Source organism: Ips typographus, linkage group LG3 (genome assembly GCF_016097725.1).
Source record: "Ips typographus isolate SLU linkage group LG3, UJ_Ityp_2.0, whole genome shotgun sequence".
NCBI classification, from domain to species: domain Eukaryota; kingdom Metazoa; phylum Arthropoda; class Insecta; order Coleoptera; family Curculionidae; genus Ips; species Ips typographus.
The window spans coordinates 20,436,893-20,455,167 of record NC_138424.1 but is presented as its reverse complement, the minus strand read 5'-3'; the positions used below and the strand labels follow the sequence as shown (position 1 = coordinate 20,455,167).

General features: G+C 32.7%; 1 protein-coding gene across 1 annotated transcript; it reads right to left on the bottom strand.

The window, feature by feature from the left end:
- Nucleotides 1-382: 382 nt before the first annotated feature.
- On the bottom strand, nucleotides 383-4,044 carry LOC145726967 (fatty acid-binding protein-like). Its single transcript, XM_081976316.1, has 3 exons — nucleotides 3,778-4,044; nucleotides 561-671; nucleotides 383-498 (listed from the first exon to the last, which is right to left on the bottom strand). Exons 1-3 carry the CDS (start codon nucleotides 4,003-4,005, stop codon nucleotides 445-447), a joined length of 393 nt encoding a protein of 130 aa, XP_081832442.1. The 5' UTR covers nucleotides 4,006-4,044; the 3' UTR covers nucleotides 383-444.
- Nucleotides 4,045-18,275: the final 14,231 nt, after the last annotated feature.

The window sequence follows — 18,275 nt, the reverse complement described above, 5'->3', positions numbered from 1 at the left end:
GGTTACAGTTTACAGTTTTGTAAGTGTGAAATGTTAGTTTTATTATTAAGTTAATACACTTTACGCGTACTAAGATTGTTTATCACAATTTGGGTTCTTAAAATAAACCAAAAAATTTGCTGAATAACCTTCTCTAAGTACTTATATCTAAGTTATTTTATTATACATTTGAATCACTCAAAAAATGCCATGTAACGATTAATAAATTGTTGAGTCACTAAGTTAACTTCAAAATATTATAGTCTAGTCCTCAAATGAGTCAGTAAGATTAAACAATCAGCTTCCAACTTATAAACTCAATCTCAAAATTAAAAATTGTACTGCAGTTATTTAATTCTTGAATAAGACAGAAAAAGACACAAAAAAAAACAGAAACAACATATTAAAATAATACCAACACTTATATATTTAAATTAAGAATCAAAAATCACAATAATACATTTTCTAAACCCTCTTGTAATGACGCACAGCTTTCACACCTTTAGAGTTTGAGGAGGTCTGGAAAGAACAAAATAATTAATATTTCCAAGAATGTACCAATATTATAAGAAAAAACTTACAGAAATCAGTCCAGAATCGGAAACTTTCAGTTCTCTTTCTTCGGTTACACTGCCGTCAGCTGTCAACTTAGTTTTGAAGATTATGGTGTCACCATTAATAGTGGCAGTAGTCTGGAACAAAAATTGATAGTGAATATAATAGTTTTTTTAGTTTTGTAGTGCAGTAATCTCAATTTACAATGGGTCTATACAGGCTAATGTAGTGACCGACAACAAGTGACAACGTTGCATTTTGTCCTTTTTCCCATGATTCTATGTGTGTTACAAAGCGCAGTTGTCAAATTACTACTAGAAGATCCAAAAAGTGTAATCATATAGAACCTCTGTGCTACCAGACAGCAAAACTTGGTTAACTTTGACTTTTAGAGACCGAAAACAACTGACAACGTCGCAACTGTTTCGAATATGGGTTTGGACCATTTGCACCGTAATTTGTATATAGTCCTGTAAATCAGTATACAGCAATACTGATGTTCGTTCATGCATGCAGATGGCCCAAATCAGTTTGAGAACAGTTCAGAACTGAATATTTGCTTTGAACTGCTCTTTCACCTTGGGCTATCGGTAACACGACTGAACATATACAGGGTGTTCAAAATCCATAAAATTTGAATCTTGATGGTCTATTGCAAAATTTTCGTGACTTTAATCATTTCCGAGATATTCAACATTTTATACTTTTTTTTAGAAATTGTATCAAAATATTTAAAATTTCGTATTTCCATCATTTTTGGGGTTTCAACGACCGTAAAAAACTCAAAATATTCGTCTTGAACTGCTCTTTTACCTTGTGCTAACCGCAACACGATTCAACAAATACAGGGTGTTTAAAAACAAGAAGAAAAACGGGAAATCTGAAACTAAGGGTGTGCCAGTTGTGACCGCGTTTACTCGGTTCTAAGCGGGTGCAGACCTAGTCCGTTGGGTGCCGAAAGTCATTCTGAACAATTTTAGTGTATTGCAAAATTTCCGTAACTCTAACCGTTTCCGAGATATTCGACTGTTTTATCTTTTATGTTTGAAAATTGCATCAACATTTTTAAAATTACGTATCTCTGTCATTTTTGTGATTTCAGCGACTGTAAAAATCTCAAAATGTTCGAATTGAACTACTTTTTCATGTCGTCGCTCCCATATACAGAGTGTTCAAAAAAGAAAAAGAAAAACAGTTAAAGTTGAAATTAACGTTCTGCCAGTTGTACCCGCGTTTACTCGTTGCTAAGCGGGTGTAAACCTAGTCCATTAGGTGCAGAAAGCCATTCTGAAAAATTTTGGTGTCTTGCAAAATTTCCGTAACTCTAACCGTTTTTGAGATATTCGACTTTTTTTACTTTTTTATTTGAAATTGCATCAAAATTTTGAAAATTTCAAATCAACGCCATTTTTGGGAACTCAACGAGCGTAAAAAATTCAAAATAATTGTCTTGAACTGCTCATTCACGTCAACACGATTGAACATATACAGGGTCTCCAAAAAAATTACTTTTTTTACCCTTTTTTTTTCAAAATTGCATTAAAATTTTGAAAGTTCCATATCTCCGTTATTTTTTGGGTTTCAACTACCGTAAAAAGCTCAAAATATTCGTCCTCGACTGCTTTTTCATCTCGTGCAAACCGTAACGCGCTTAAGCATATACAGGGTGTTTAAAAAATAAAAAGAAAAACATTTAAATTTGAAATAAACGTGTTTTCCGTTGTAACCGCGTTTATCCGGTTCTAAGCAGGTGTAAACCTACTCAATCAGGTGCAGAAAGCCATTCTGAAAAATTTTGGTATCTTGCAAAATTTCCGTAACTCTAACCGTTTTTGAGATATTTTACTTTTTTTACTTTTTTATTGGAAATTGCATCAAAATTTTGAAAATTTCAAATCAACGCCATTTTTGGGAACTCAACGAGCGTAAAAAATTCAAAATAATTGTCTCGAATTGCTCATTCACGTCGAGCTAACCTCAACACGATTGAACATATACAGGGTATCCAAAAAAATTACTTTTTTTAACCTTTTTTTTCAAAATTGCATTAAGATTTTGAAAGTTCCATATCTCCGTTATTTTTTGGGTTTCAACTACCGTAAAAAGCTCAAAATATTCGTCCGCGACTGCTTTTTCATCTCGTGCAAACCGTAACGCGATTAAGCAGATACAGGGTGTTTAAAAAATAAAAAGAAAATCAGTTCAATGAGAAATTAAGGCTATGCCAGTTGTAACCGCGTTTATCCGGTTCTAAGCAGGTGTAAACCTAGTCCATTAGATGCAGAAAGTCATTCTGGACAGTTTTGGTACCTTGCAAAATTTCCGTAACTCTAACCGTTTTTGAGATATTCGACTTTTTTTTACTTTTTTATTGGAAATTGCATCAAAACTAGAAAAAAAAATTCAAAATTCTTCTGAACGGGTGGAAACCTAGTTCACTGGATGCACAAAGTTATTCTGAACATGTTTGACTCCTTGCAATATTTCCGTAACTCTAACCGTTGCTTAGATATTCGACTTTTTTTGGAAATTGAATCAAAAAATTTGAAAATTCCGCATCTCCGCCATTTTTCGGGTTTCAGCGACCGTGAAAAACTCGAAAATGTCTGTCTTGAAGTGCTCCTTCACCTCCTGCTAACCTTAAGACAGTTGAACATATACAGGGTGTTCAAAAAATAAAAAGAAAAACAGTAATACTTCTAATTTTGTCTGGTTAGGTTAGGTTCCTGACTTTCTAAGTGGCAATGTCGCATTTTGAGTTATTTTTCTGATCTTTTGGCAGTGATTTGGGAAGTGCATGAAGCGCAGTTGCCAAATCACTAATAGAGAACATCCAAAAAGTGTATTCATTGAGTTTGTTTGGTATCAAGTCATCAGAAAGACCGGAAAGTGGCAACGTTGCATTTTGAGTATTATTTTTTCAAATCATATTTATAGCATTTTCGGTTGGTATGTTTAGTGAATTGCCATACTGTTTTAATAACATTTGATAGAGCAGGATACAGATATACTGGTTTTGCACTAAACTTGCCAATCGAAAACGCCATAAGTGTATACAAAGCATAGTTGTCAAATGTGTAACCAATTCCTATATAAGTATCTCTTAAAGTGTATATTACAGTTTTTTTGGTGAAAGTTAGGAAATATTCGGATTTCAGCGACCAAAAAAAAAAAAATGGCAACGTTGCCTTTTGAGCCCTATTTCAGACACACTTTTAGATTAAGTTAAAAAAAAAAACTTACCCAAACAGTCTTTCCTAGAGACAGGGTGTGTTCAAATTCCTTGCCCAAAGGAAAGGTAAGATCTTTACCAGCATAGGAAGCGGTAACAGAGTCTGGAGCAGTTTTGATCGTCACTGGAGTGTTGTTTGCCGCTTGTTTTTGAGCGACATCTTCGGGCAGCAAAGACCTCAAATACTCCAGGAAATTTTCCTGGGAAACGAATTCGTAGGTACCATCCAATTGAACCATGTTGACTGATTTGCGATAATCGATTTGTGAAGGAACCCAGTCAAGTTCGAAGCATTTATAGGAACGCTTATCGAATTGAATTTACCTGTTACCAAGTATACATTTTTATCAGTCATTACACAGTTTGTTTGTAATTATTATTAAGCAGAAAGATTATGAAAAATTTACAGATCAAAGTGCAGAGGAAAAAGTTGTTTCATAATATATGAGTGGGTACTTAAGAGTATTAGAAACAGGTTCAATATGATTGAATATCGGTTAATTTGTTGGGTTTTTGAAAGTTCAAACTTCAGTGGAGAAATACCACAAGCAAAGTCAATATTCTGATAAGTCATTTTATTGTTTCAGGTTTATTTAGAATATTTAAGGTAAAGGAAAACTAACTTATTAGCGTTTTATTTTACTATTTTACTGGTTTAGTTATTCTCTGTACCAGGAGAAGTGATAGTGACCACATCAACAAATTAAAAATGTTATACCTCTAACTTGGTGTTCCTGAGATATTCAAGAAAAACAACAAAATTTTGTAGTGTTTTCCAGGTTATTGGATAGGAAATTTAATGAGGATTCCAAAAATGTGCTTAAAACATTCATTTTCTCACTCCAAGTGGATTTTACAGGCGATTTTGTCCCTGACTATCTTGTCAAACTGTGTTTCTAGCAGTTTAAACTTTGACAGCTTTTTTCACTGACTGTATCAAATTTTATGGTAATTTTTCAGGTTATTGAATAGGAAATTTAATGAGGATTCCAAAAATGTGCTTAAAACATTCATTTTCTCACTCCAAGTGGATTTTACAGGCGATTTTGTCCCTGACTATCTTGTCAAACTGTGGTTCTGGCAGTCCAAAATTTGATACAGCTTTTTTCCCTGACTGTATCAAATTTTGTAGTGTTTTTTGAGGTTATTGAATAGGAAATTTAATAAAAAAACCAAAAATGTGCTTAAAACATCCATTTTCTCAGTCCAAGTGGGTTTTACAGGCGATTATGTCCCTGACTGTCCCTTTAAACTGTGTTTCTGGCAGTTAAAACTTTGACACCGCTTTTGTCTCTGACTGTACTAAATTTTGTAGTGTTTTTCAAGTTATTGGATAGGAAATTTAATGAGGATTGCAAAAATGTGCTTAAAACAGTCATTTTCCCCACTCCAAGTGGGTTTACAGGCAATTTTGTCCCTGACTATCTTGTCAAACTATGTTTCTGGTAGTTCAAACTTTGACACAGCTTTTTTCCCTGACTGTATCAAATTTTGTAGTGTTTTTCCAGGTTATTGGATAGAAAATTTAATGAGGATTCCAAAAATGTGCTTAAAACATTCATTTTCTCACTCCAAGTGGGTTTTACAGACGATTTTGTCTCTGACTATATTGTCAAACTGTGTTTCTGGCAGTCCAAACTTCGACACAGCTTTTTCCCTGATTGTACCAAATTTGTTAGTGTTTTTTGAGGTTATTGGATAGGAAATTTAATGAAGATTCCAAAAATGTGCTTAAAACAGTCATTTCCTCAGTCCAACTAGGTTTTACAAGCGATTTTGTCCCTGACTATCTTGTCAAACTGTGTTTCTGGCAGTCCAAACTTCGACACAGCTTTTTCCCTGATTGTACCAAATTTGTTAGTGTTTTTTGAGGTTATTGGATAGGAAATTTAATGAAGATTCCAAAAATGTGCTTAAAACAGTCATTTCCTCAGTCCAACTGGGTTTTACAAGCGATTTTGTCCCTGACTATCTTGTCAGACTGTGTTTCTGGTAGTTCAAACTTTGACACAGCTTTTTTCCCTGACTGTATCAAATTTTGTAGTAATTTTTCCAGGTTATTGGATACGAAATTTAATGAGGATTCCAAAAATGTGCTTAAAACAGTCATTTTCTCAGTCCAAGTGGGTTTTACAGGCGATTTTGTCCCTGACTGTGCTTTCAAACTGTGTTTCTGGCAGTTCAAACTTTGACACCGCTTTTCTCCCTGACCATACTAAATTTTGTAGTGTTTCTCAGTTTATTAGACAGAAAATTTAATGAGGATTTCAAAAATGTGCTTAAAACAGTCATTTTCTCACTCCAAGTGGGTTTTACAGGCGATTTTGTCTCTGACTATATTCTGTATTTCTGACAGCAGCTTTTTCTCCTGTATTCTTCTCGATTTAATTCCGTATCTCTTCAAACTCAGTGTATTCTTCTTCTTGTACTTCGTTAGAAATTCCTGTGTCTTCTTTTTGCATTTTCACACTGAATTTTCCACTGATCTACTTAAATTCATAAAATGTTGCTTCCAAGTTCCAATCTTTTGACTGAACAAAAACTAACATTTTAGGTACACAGTCGAATGGATAGGACGTCAAGGTTTAGACACCGAAACTCACGACGAATATCTGAAACACTTCATCACCCACTTTTACAAAAACATCGTCAAACTAGTGGACAGGGCGATGAGGAAGGAGGACTCCAGTGCCCAAGGGCAAATCGGAGACAAATTTGGCGTCCTCTAGCGGTCAAACGGTACAACCCAGCCTAGTCCGGTCAACGTCACGTGATAGCCCCATTCATTAGCTTTCTTTTGTTATTAACTGTATCTAACCAGAATTTTTCAAATAAGCGAGTTATGAACGATTTTTTTGCACAAACTAGCACAGTTTCGGAGATGACCTTTAAATTATGACAATTTTGACAATTTTTACAAGTTTAAAAGGTGAACAATTTTAAATTGATACACCCTGTATATTATTACGTCATTCGATTTAACTGGTTTTCTTTCGCCTACTTTACTATGTGATCTATAAAAAATTTACAGTTCCAGGAATATACAGTGTGAAAGTTCCAAATGCCCCACACTCTGTCAGCGCGTTCAAATGCCAAAAAGTGCACTATTTCATACAGGACACCCTGTATATTATTACGTCATTCGATTCTTCTTGTCATAGTAGTTTTAGAGATATACAGGGTGAAATTTCAATCGGAAAAAGCTAAACAAAGATCTGACAGCATTGAAGGTGTATACAATGTGTGATGATGGTTTAGGTTTTTTTTTAAATCCACCAGGAAAATCTTAATTAACAACCATTTTTGTTGGGCCACCCTGTATTACAAATTTATTGCATAAAACTGCATGTCATATTTTTTTAACTTTCTTTCAGCATACAATTTTAAGGAGTTTTGTAACAGTTTCAACAATGTTTTGCCTTATTTAATCATCTTATTAATAATATTTCCAATAAAAACGTCTCTGAAATAATATATAGCTTTGGAAATTTCCACTTGCCAGATAAACCTCCTGACAACACTAATAATTATGTTATTTTCATTGAGAGTTTAATTATTTTATCAATATTTCCAATAATAATTAACGATTTGCATTAAAATCTTATTGAAGTTTTCAAAATTATGACATTTAATTAGTTACAATAATTGATGTTTTTTTTTACAAATTTCTTACTTTTCTGCAGTGTCGCCAAGTCAAAATATTTAATGGCGGTAGAATAATCAGTCAAAAAACGGTAGATAACGACAGATCAAAACAAATTCATTCATTTTACATGTCTTGTTTAAAAAATTTTAAAGTAATAATTTTAATCATTGATTATAGCTATAAAAACCGTACTTCAAAAATTTAGATTTTCTATTAATAATTTTGTTTTAAGTTTTGACATTAGTGACAGATATCACGTGGTTTGCAAGGATAATTTAGCTAGGCAGTCACGTGACCATTGTCAAAAATCATAAATCTCAAAAACACGTTTTATATCAAGTACCGCAAGAAAACGTTTTTAAAACCTAATTTTTGCAACTTTTGAGCATGGTTTAACAGTTTTGACGTTACTGACATTTGTCACGTGATTGTAGAACACTATTTAGTTAGACGGTCACATGACAATTCACAAAATAACTGTCATAATTCTCAGAAACACATTTTATATCAAATACTGCAAGAAAACGTTTTTGAATCCTAATTTTTGCAATGTTTTGAGCATGGTTTGACAGTTTTGACGTTAGTGCCAGTTGCCACGTGATAGTAGAACATTATTTAGCTAGAAGTCATGTGATAATTGTCAAAATAACTGTAAAAAATCTTAGAAACACGTTTTATATCAAGTACCACAAGAAAACGTTTTTAAATCCCGATTTTTGCAACTTTTGAGCATGGTTTGACAGTTTTTACGTTATTGACAGTTGTCAAGTGATTGTAGAACACTATTTAGTTAGACGGTCACGTGATAATTGTCAAAATAACTGTCATAAATCTCAGAAACACGTTTTATGTCAAGTACCGCATGAAAACGTTTTTAAATCCTAATTTTTGCAACTTTTTAGCGTGGTTTGACAGTTTTTACGTTAGTGACAGTTGTCACGTGATTTTACAATACTATCTAGTTAGACGGTCACGTGACAATTGGCAAAATAACTGTCGTAATTCTCAGAAACACGTTTAATGTCAAATACTGCAAAAAAACGTTTTTAAATACTGATTTTTGCATTTTTTTGGGCATGGTTTGACAGTTTTTACGTTAGTGACAGTTGTCACGTGATTGTAGACTACTATTTAGTTAGACGGTCACGTGACAATTGTCAAAATAACTGTCATAATTCTCAGAAACACGTTTGATGTCAAATACTACAAGAAAACGTTTTTAAATCCTGATTTTTGCAACTTTTTAGCATGGTTTGACTGTTTTAACTTTAGTGACAATTGTCACGTGATTGTAGAAAACTATTTAGTTAGACGGTCACGTGACAATTGTCAAAATAACTGTCATAATTCTCAGAAACACGTTTAATGTCAAATACTGCAAGAAAACGTTTTTAAATCTCGATTTTTGCAACTTTTGAGCATGGTTTGACAGTTTTTACGTTAGTGACAGTTGTCACGTGATTGTAGAACCTTATTTAGTTAAACGGCCACGTGACAATTGGCAAAATAACTGTCATAATTCTCAGAAACACGTTTAATATCAAGTACTGCAAGAAAACGTTTTTAAATCCTGATTTTGCATTTTCTGAGCATGGTTTGACAGTTTTTACGTTAGTGACAGTTGACACGTGATTGTAGAAAACTATTTAGTTAGACGGTCACGTGGAAATTGTCAAAATAACTGTCATAATTCTCAGAAACACGTTTTATATCAAATACTGCAAGAAAAGGTTTTTAAATCCTGGTTTGGGCAACTTTTGAGCATGATTTGACAGTTTTGACGTTATTGACAGTTGTCACGTGATTTCAGAAGACTACTTATCCAGACTATGAAGTGACAATGGTCAAAATAACTGTTAAATCTCACAAAATCATCTTTTCTTTTAAACTGTGTTAAAATGTAATTTTTGCAAATTCTAGTAAAATGTTGACAATTCTGACGTTAGTGACAGATATCACGTGGTTTTAGAGAATAATTTGGAGTAAGAAAATGACGCATTTTTACAATCCTTATTAAATTTCCTATTCAATTCAAACTGAAAAAGTGTCACAACCAACATAATAGCAATAACATAATTAAAAATGGTAGATTATATACAAAAAAAACATGAGAACGGTAGAAAAACCACAAAAATGGTAGATATACCGTTTTAACGGTAGATCTGGCAACATTGCTTTTCTGAAGGAACTATTACGTTGTTACCCTTTTCTTTCTTGACTATATCTTTGACTTTCTATTTCACTCTTTCTCATAACTACTTGTTATAAGCTCTAACAATGTTGGTTTTGCAAATAATGCATTTTTTTGGTTTTAATTTCATTGATTGGTTCGTTTTTTTATTAATTATTGTGAATAAGTGTATTTTGGGTCTTTTTTCTAAGATTTAATAAAATTTTGGTTAAGTAGTCATCTGTCGTAAGTTAAAGATTTGAGGTGTCAAAATTGTCTTGCATTTTGCATATGGCAGAATTAGAGAAAGCTTAAGCAATGAATAACCTGAAATTTGACAGGTATCACGTGGTTCTTACTGCAGTTTATATATAAGGTGTGTGTGACTCGTGACAACTTTTAAGTTTTGTCACCTTTTAGCTCTATTTGTTATCATTTTAAGATGGGAATTAATACTATTTATACACTTCTGGAGTACTGGCAAAACATGCAATCGACAGTAAACAAAGTACTTGAAATGCATGAAAATGTACCATTTTTAAAAAATATTTTGCCAAATCGATTAATAACGATCGATGAGATATTATTACAGATAGTGAGTTGGCAAAATACCGGCAAAAATAATCTCATAAGTACTTTAAGTAATTATGACTAATCAGGAGACAGTCATCGAATAAAATCAATGTCACGGTCAAAACAAACACAGTGAGCAAGTTAAATTATCCTAAAAGGTCACATGTCATGTAGCCAATTAGGTACAGAGTGTCCCAAAATACATCCAGAATGAGAATTATTTTATTCAGACTTGTTTCGTCAAACAGGAACATTTTATAGCTTCATGAATGCTATTTTGGCGCTTGTTTCTGACTTAAAAAACCATAAAACTTGCATAAAATATACTAAAATCAATGTGATTTTGGTAAATTTAGGTATATTGAGGGTTGATTTGACATTGAGTTGTCAGTGCTGACATTAGGCTGTCAGTTTTAGGTGCATACTGGTCTGTTCCTAACCTGAAAACTCTCAAATTCAATGTCATAAACTTGAAAAAACAGTCTGAATTAGGTTAAATGCATTTTACAGCTTTAGGAATGCTATGTTGACAGCTGTTTCGGTTGGAAACTTGTTTCTGACTTAAATGTGGTCAAGTATGAATGTACCAACTGTCAAAACTCTCTCCATAAACCTAAAAAACTACAAAAAATACTGAAATCAATTGTATTTAGTTTAATAGCTTTATGAGTGCAATTTTGACAGTAGATGTCAGTTTTTTGGTCTGTTCTGAACCTGAAAACTGTCAAATTCAATTCCGTAAACGTATAAAACAACGAAACATACTTGAAAAGTAACAAAGTCAGTTTGGACGAGTAAAATGCATTTTACAACTCCATGAATGCTATTTTGACAGCTGTTTCAGTTGGCAGCTTGTTTCTGCCTTAATTTGGCCTGAGCTAAGTTCGGTTATTCCTCCTTTCACCAATCAGACGATAATCTGACAGATATCACGTGACCGCGCTATTCGTAAGCAATGGAGTGTCATGTGGTAATTCCCAAAAACTCGCTCTCTAAAGCTGTAAAACTACAAATACTACTGAAATCAATTTTATTTAGTTTAAATGCATTTTATAGGTCTATGAGTGCAATTTTGACAGTGGTGTCATTTGGTTGTCAGTTTCAGATGCTTTTTGGTCTGTTTCGAACCTTAAAACTGTCAAATTAAATTCCATAAACGTATAAAACAACGAAACATACTTGAAAAGTAACAAAGTCAGTTTGGATTGAGTAAAATGCATTTTACAACTCCATGAATGCTATTTTGACAGCTGTTTCAGTTGGCAGCTTGTTTCTGCCTTAATTTGGCCTGAGCTAAGTTTGGTTATTTCTCCTTTCACCAATCAGACGATAATCTGACTATCACGTGACCGCGCTATTCGTAAGCAATGGAGTGTCATGTGGCAATTGCCAAAAACACGCTCTCTAAAGCTGTAAAACTACAAATACTACTGAAATCAATTTTATTTAGTTTAAATGCACTTTATAGGTCTATGAGTGCAATTTTGACAGTGGTGACATTTGGTCGTCAGTTTCAGATGCTTTCTAGTCTGTTTTGAAACTGAAAACGGTCAAATTCAATTCCATAAACGTATAAAACAACGAAACATACCTGAAAAGTAATAAGATCAGTTTACATTAAATTAAATGCATTTCATAGCTTCATGAGCACAATTTTGACAGCTGTCACGTTTGGCTGCCTGTTTTTGACTAATTTTTATTCAGTATAAATGTGACGACTGTCAAAACTTTCTCCATAAAGCTATAAAACTACAAAAGATACTAAAGTCAGATTAAATGCATTTTATAGGTCTGTGAGTGCAATTTTGACAGTTATGACATTTGGCTGTTAGGTTCAGATGCTTCTTCGTCTGTTTCGAACCTAGAAACTGTTAAATTCAATTTTATAAAGGTATAAAATAACTAAACATACTTGGAATGCAATAAGATCAGTTTGAATTGGGTTAAATGCAATTTATAGCTCCATGAGTGCAATTTTGACTGTGGTGACATGTGGCTGCCAGTTTCAGATGAATTTTCGTCTGCTGAACCCGAAAACTGTCAAAATCAATTCCATAAAACTATAAAATCATAAAACATTCTTGAAAAGTAATAAGATCAGTTTGATTTAGGTTTTTTCTGTTTCAAGCACTACTTTTCTTTGAACCTGAATAACTCACTTATTTGACTGATATGATATAGACTTTTATATGTCGATGGATAGCTAATAAAATAGGCTTTTTAAAAGTATCAACGCATTTCCCTGAAAATTTATTGGGTTTCCCGCTAGGGAGCCTCAAATTTGATCAACGTTTTTTGTTCAACTTTCATGCACTGTTTCGTTTGAGTCTGAATAATTGACTTATTTGACTGATATGATATAGACTTTTATATGTCGATGGATAGCTAATAAAATAGGCTTTTTAAAAGTATCAACGCATTTCCCTGAAAATTTATTGGTGTTCCCGCTAGGGAGCCTCAAATTTGATCAACGTTTTTTGTTCCACTTTCATGCACTGTTTTGTTTGAACTTGAATAACTGACTTATTTGACTGATATGATATAGACTTTTATATGTCGATGGATAGCTAATAAAATAGCCTTTTTAAAAGTATCAACGCATTTCCCTGAAAATTTATTGGTTTTCCCGCTAGGGAGCCTCAAATTTGATCAACGTTTTTTGTTCAACTTTCATGCACTGTTTTGTTTGAACCTGAATAACTGACTTATTTGACTGATATTATATAGACTTTTATATGTCGATGGATAGCTAATAAAATAGCCTTTTTAAAAGTATCAACGCATTTTCCTTAAAATTTATTGGTTTTCCCGCTAGGGAGCCTCAAATTTGATCAATATTTTTTGTTCAACTTTCATGCACTGTTTTGTTTGAACCTGAATAACTGACTTGTTTGACTGATATGATATAGACTTTTATATGTCGATGGATAGCTAATAAAATAGGCTTTTTAAAAGTATCAACGCATTTCCCTGAAAATTTATTGGGTTTCCCGCTAGGGAGCCTCAAATTTGATCAACGTTTTTTGTTCAACTTTCATGCACTGTTTTGTTTGAGTCTGAATAACTGACTTATTTGACTGATATGATATAGACTTTTATATGTCGATGGATAGCTAATAAAATAGCCTTTTTAAAAGTATCAACGCATTTCCCTGAAAATTTATTGGGTTTTCCGCTAGGGAGCCTCAAATTTGATCAATATTTTTTGTTCAACTTTCATGCACTGTTTTGTTTGAACCTGAATAACTGACTTATTTGACTGATATGATATAGACTTTTATATGTCGATGGATAGCTAATAAAATAGCCTTTTTAAAAGTATCAACGCATTTCCCTGAAAATTTATTGGGTTTCCCGCTAGGGAGCCTCAAATTTGATCAACGTTTTTTGTTCAACTTTCATGCACTGTTTCGTTTGAGTCTGAATAATTGACTTATTTGACTGATATGATATAGACTTTTATATGTCGATGGATAGCTAATAAAATAGGCTTTTTAAAAGTATCAACGCATTTCCCTGAAAATTTATTGGTGTTCCCGCTAGGGAGCCTCAAATTTGATCAACGTTTTTTGTTCCACTTTCATGCACTGTTTTGTTTGAACTTGAATAACTGACTTATTTGACTGATATGATATAGACTTTTATATGTCGATGGATAGCTAATAAAATAGCCTTTTTAAAAGTATCAACGCATTTCCCTGAAAATTTATTGGTTTTCCCGCTAGGGAGCCTCAAATTTGATCAACGTTTTTTGTTCAACTTTCATGCACTGTTTTGTTTGAACCTGAATAACTGACTTATTTGACTGATATTATATAGACTTTTATATGTCGATGGATAGCTAATAAAATAGCCTTTTTAAAAGTATCAACGCATTTTCCTTAAAATTTATTGGTTTTCCCGCTAGGGAGCCTCAAATTTGATCAATATTTTTTGTTCAACTTTCATGCACTGTTTTGTTTGAACCTGAATAACTGACTTGTTTGACTGATATGATATAGACTTTTATATGTCGATGGATAGCTAATAAAATAGGCTTTTTAAAAGTATCAACGCATTTCCCTGAAAATTTATTGGTTTTCCCGCTAGGGAGCCTCAAATTTGATCAACGTTTTTTGTTCAACTTTCATGCACTGTTTTGTTTGAGTCTGAATAACTGACTTATTTGACTGATATGATATAGACTTTTATATGTCGATGGATAGCTAATAAAATAGCCTTTTTAAAAGTATCAACGCATTTCCCTGAAAATTTATTGGTTTTCCCGCTAGGGAGCCTCAAATTTGATCAATATTTTTTGTTCAACTTTCATGCACTGTTTTGTTTGAACCTGAATAACTGACTTGTTTGACTGATATGATATAGACTTTTATATGTCGATGGATAGCTAATAAAATAGGCTTTTTAAAAGTATCAACGCATTTCCCTGAAAATTTATTGGTTTTCCCGCTAGGGAGCCTCAAATTTGATCAACGTTTTTTGTTCAACTTTCATGCACTGTTTTGTTTGAGTCTGAATAACTGACTTATTTGACTGATATGATATAGACTTTTATATGTCGATGGATAGCTAATAAAATAGCCTTTTTAAAAGTATCAACGCATTTCCCTGAAAATTTATTGGGTTTTCCGCTAGGGAGCCTCAAATTTGATCAATATTTTTTATTCAACTTTCATGCACTGTTTCGTTTGAGTCTGAATAATTGACTTATTTGACTGATATGATATAGACTTTTATATGTCGATGGATAGCTAATAAAATAGGCTTTTTAAAAGTATCAACGCATTTCCCTGAAAATTTATTGGTGTTCCCGCTAGGGAGCCTCAAATTTGATCAACGTTTTTTGTTCCACTTTCATGCACTGTTTTGTTTGAACTTGAATAACTGACTTATTTGACTGATATGATATAGACTTTTATATGTCGATGGATAGCTAATAAAATAGCCTTTTTAAAAGTATCAACGCATTTCCCTGAAAATTTATTGGTTTTCCCGCTAGGGAGCCTCAAATTTGATCAACGTTTTTTGTTCAACTTTCATGCACTGTTTTGTTTGAACCTGAATAACTGACTTATTTGACTGATATTATATAGACTTTTATATGTCGATGGATAGCTAATAAAATAGCCTTTTTAAAAGTATCAACGCATTTTCCTTAAAATTTATTGGTTTTCCCGCTAGGGAGCCTCAAATTTGATCAATATTTTTTGTTCAACTTTCATGCACTGTTTTGTTTGAACCTGAATAACTGACTTGTTTGACTGATATGATATAGACTTTTATATGTCGATGGATAGCTAATAAAATAGGCTTTTTAAAAGTATCAACGCATTTCCCTGAAAATTTATTGGTTTTCCCGCTAGGGAGCCTCAAATTTGATCAACGTTTTTTGTTCAACTTTCATGCACTGTTTTGTTTGAGTCTGAATAACTGACTTATTTGACTGATATGATATAGACTTTTATATGTCGATGGATAGCTAATAAAATAGCCTTTTTAAAAGTATCAACGCATTTCCCTGAAAATTTATTGGTTTTCCCGCTAGGGAGCCTCAAATTTGATCAATATTTTTTGTTCAACTTTCATGCACTGTTTTGTTTGAACCTGAATAACTGACTTGTTTGACTGATATGATATAGACTTTTATATGTCGATGGATAGCTAATAAAATAGGCTTTTTAAAAGTATCAACGCATTTCCCTGAAAATTTATTGGTTTTCCCGCTAGGGAGCCTCAAATTTGATCAACGTTTTTTGTTCAACTTTCATGCACTGTTTTGTTTGAGTCTGAATAACTGACTTATTTGACTGATATGATATAGACTTTTATATGTCGATGGATAGCTAATAAAATAGCCTTTTTAAAAGTATCAACGCATTTCCCTGAAAATTTATTGGGTTTTCCGCTAGGGAGCCTCAAATTTGATCAATATTTTTTATTCAACTTTCATGCACTGTTTCGTTTGAGTCTGAATAATTGACTTATTTGACTGATATGATATAGACTTTTATATGTCGATGGATAGCTAATAAAATAGGCTTTTTAAAAGTATCAACGCATTTCCCTGAAAATTTATTGGTTTTCCCGCTAGGGAGCCTCGAATTTGATCAATATTTTTTGTTCAACTTTCATGCACTGTTTTGTTTGAACCTGAATAATTGACTTATTTGACTGATATGATATAGACTTTTATATGTCGATGGATAGCTAATAAAATAGCCTTTTTAAAAGTATCAACGCATTTCCCTGAAAATTTATTGGGTTTTCCGCTAGGGAGCCTCAAATTTGATCAATATTTTTTATTCAACTTTCATGCACTGTTTCGTTTGAGTCTGAATAATTGACTTATTTGACTGATATGATATAGACTTTTATATGTCGATGGATAGCTAATAAAATAGGCTTTTTAAAAGTATCAACGCATTTCCCTGAAAATTTATTGGTTTTCCCGCTAGGGAGCCTCGAATTTGATCAATATTTTTTATTCAACTTTCATGCACTGTTTTGTTTGAGTCTGAATAATTGACTTATTTGACTGATATGATATAGACTTTTATATGTCGATGGATAGCTAATAAAATAGCCTTTTTAAAAGTATCAACGCATTTCCCTGAAAATTTATTGGGTTTTCCGCTAGGGAGCCTCAAATTTGATCAATATTTTTTATTCAACTTTCATGCACTGTTTCGTTTGAGTCTGAATAATTGACTTATTTGACTGATATGATATAGACTTTTATATGTCGATGGATAGCTAATAAAATAGCCTTTTTAAAAGTATCAACGCATTTCCCTGAAAATTTATTGGTTTTCCCGCTAGGGAGCCTCAAATTTGATCAACGTTTTTTGTTCAACTTTCATGCACTGTTTTGTTTGAGTCTGAATAACTGACTTATTTGACTGATATGATATAGACTTTTATATGTCGATGGATAGCTAATAAAATAGCCTTTTTAAAAGTATCAACGCATTTTCCTTAAAATTTATTGGGTTTCCCGCTAGGGAGCCTCAAATTTGATCAACGTTTTTTGTTCAACTTACATGCATTGTTTTGTTTGAACCTGAATAACTGACTTATTTGACTGATATGATATAGACTTTTATATGTCGATGGATAGCTAATAAAATAGGCTTCTTAAAAGTATCAACGCATTTTCTTAAAAATTTATTGGTTTTCCCGCTAGGGAGCCTCAAATTTGATCAATATTTTTTGTTCAACTTTCATGCACTGTTTTGTTTGAACCTGAATAACTGACTTGTTTGACTGATATGATATAGACTTTTATATGTCGATGGATAGCTAATAAAATAGGCTTTTTAAAAGTATCAACGCATTTCCCTGAAAATTTATTGGGTTTCCCGCTAGGGAGCCTCAAATTTGATCAATATTTTTTGTTCAACTTTCATGCACTGTTTTGTTTGAGTCTGAATAACTGACTTATTTGACTGATATGATATAGACTTTTATATGTCGATGGATAGCTAATAAAATAGGCTTTTTAAAAGTATCAACGCATTTTCCTGAAAATTTAATGGTTTTCTCGCTAGGGAGCCACAAATTTGATCAACGTTTTTTGTTCAACTTTCATGCACTGTTTTGTTTGAGTCTGAATAACTGACTTATTTGACCGATATGATGTAGACTTTTATATGTCGATGGATAGCTAATAAAATAGCCTTTTTAAAAGTATCAACGCATTTCCCTGAAAATTTATTGGGTTTCCCGCTAGGGAGCCTCAAATTTGATCACTATTTTTTATTCAACTTTCATGCACTGTTTCGTTTGAGTCTGAATAACTGACTTATTTGACTGATATGATATAGACTTTTATATGTCGATGGATAGCTAATAAAATAGCCTTTTTAAAAGTATCAACGCATTTCCCTGAAAATTTATTGGGTTTCCCACTAGGGAGCCTCATATTTGATCAATATTTTTTATTCAACTTTCATGCACTGTTTTGTTTGAGTCTGAATAACTGACTTATTTGACTGATATGATATAGACTTTTATATGTCGATGGATAGCTAATAAAATAGCCTTTTTAAAAGTATCAACGCATTTCCCTGAAAATTTATTGGGTTTCCCGCTAGGGAGCCTCAAATTTGATCAATATTTTT

Coding starts and splice junctions, on each gene's coding strand:
- LOC145726967 (XM_081976316.1), bottom strand. CDS start 4,005: ATGGTTCAATTGGATGGTACCTACGAATTCGTTTCCCAGGAAAATTTC. Junction 672..3,777: donor CTCTAGGAAAGACTGTTTGG/GTAAGTTTTTTT, acceptor TTTTTGTTCCAG/ACTACTGCCACTATTAATGG. Junction 499..560: donor CCGATTCTGGACTGATTTCT/GTAAGTTTTTTC, acceptor TGTTCTTTCCAG/ACCTCCTCAAACTCTAAAGG.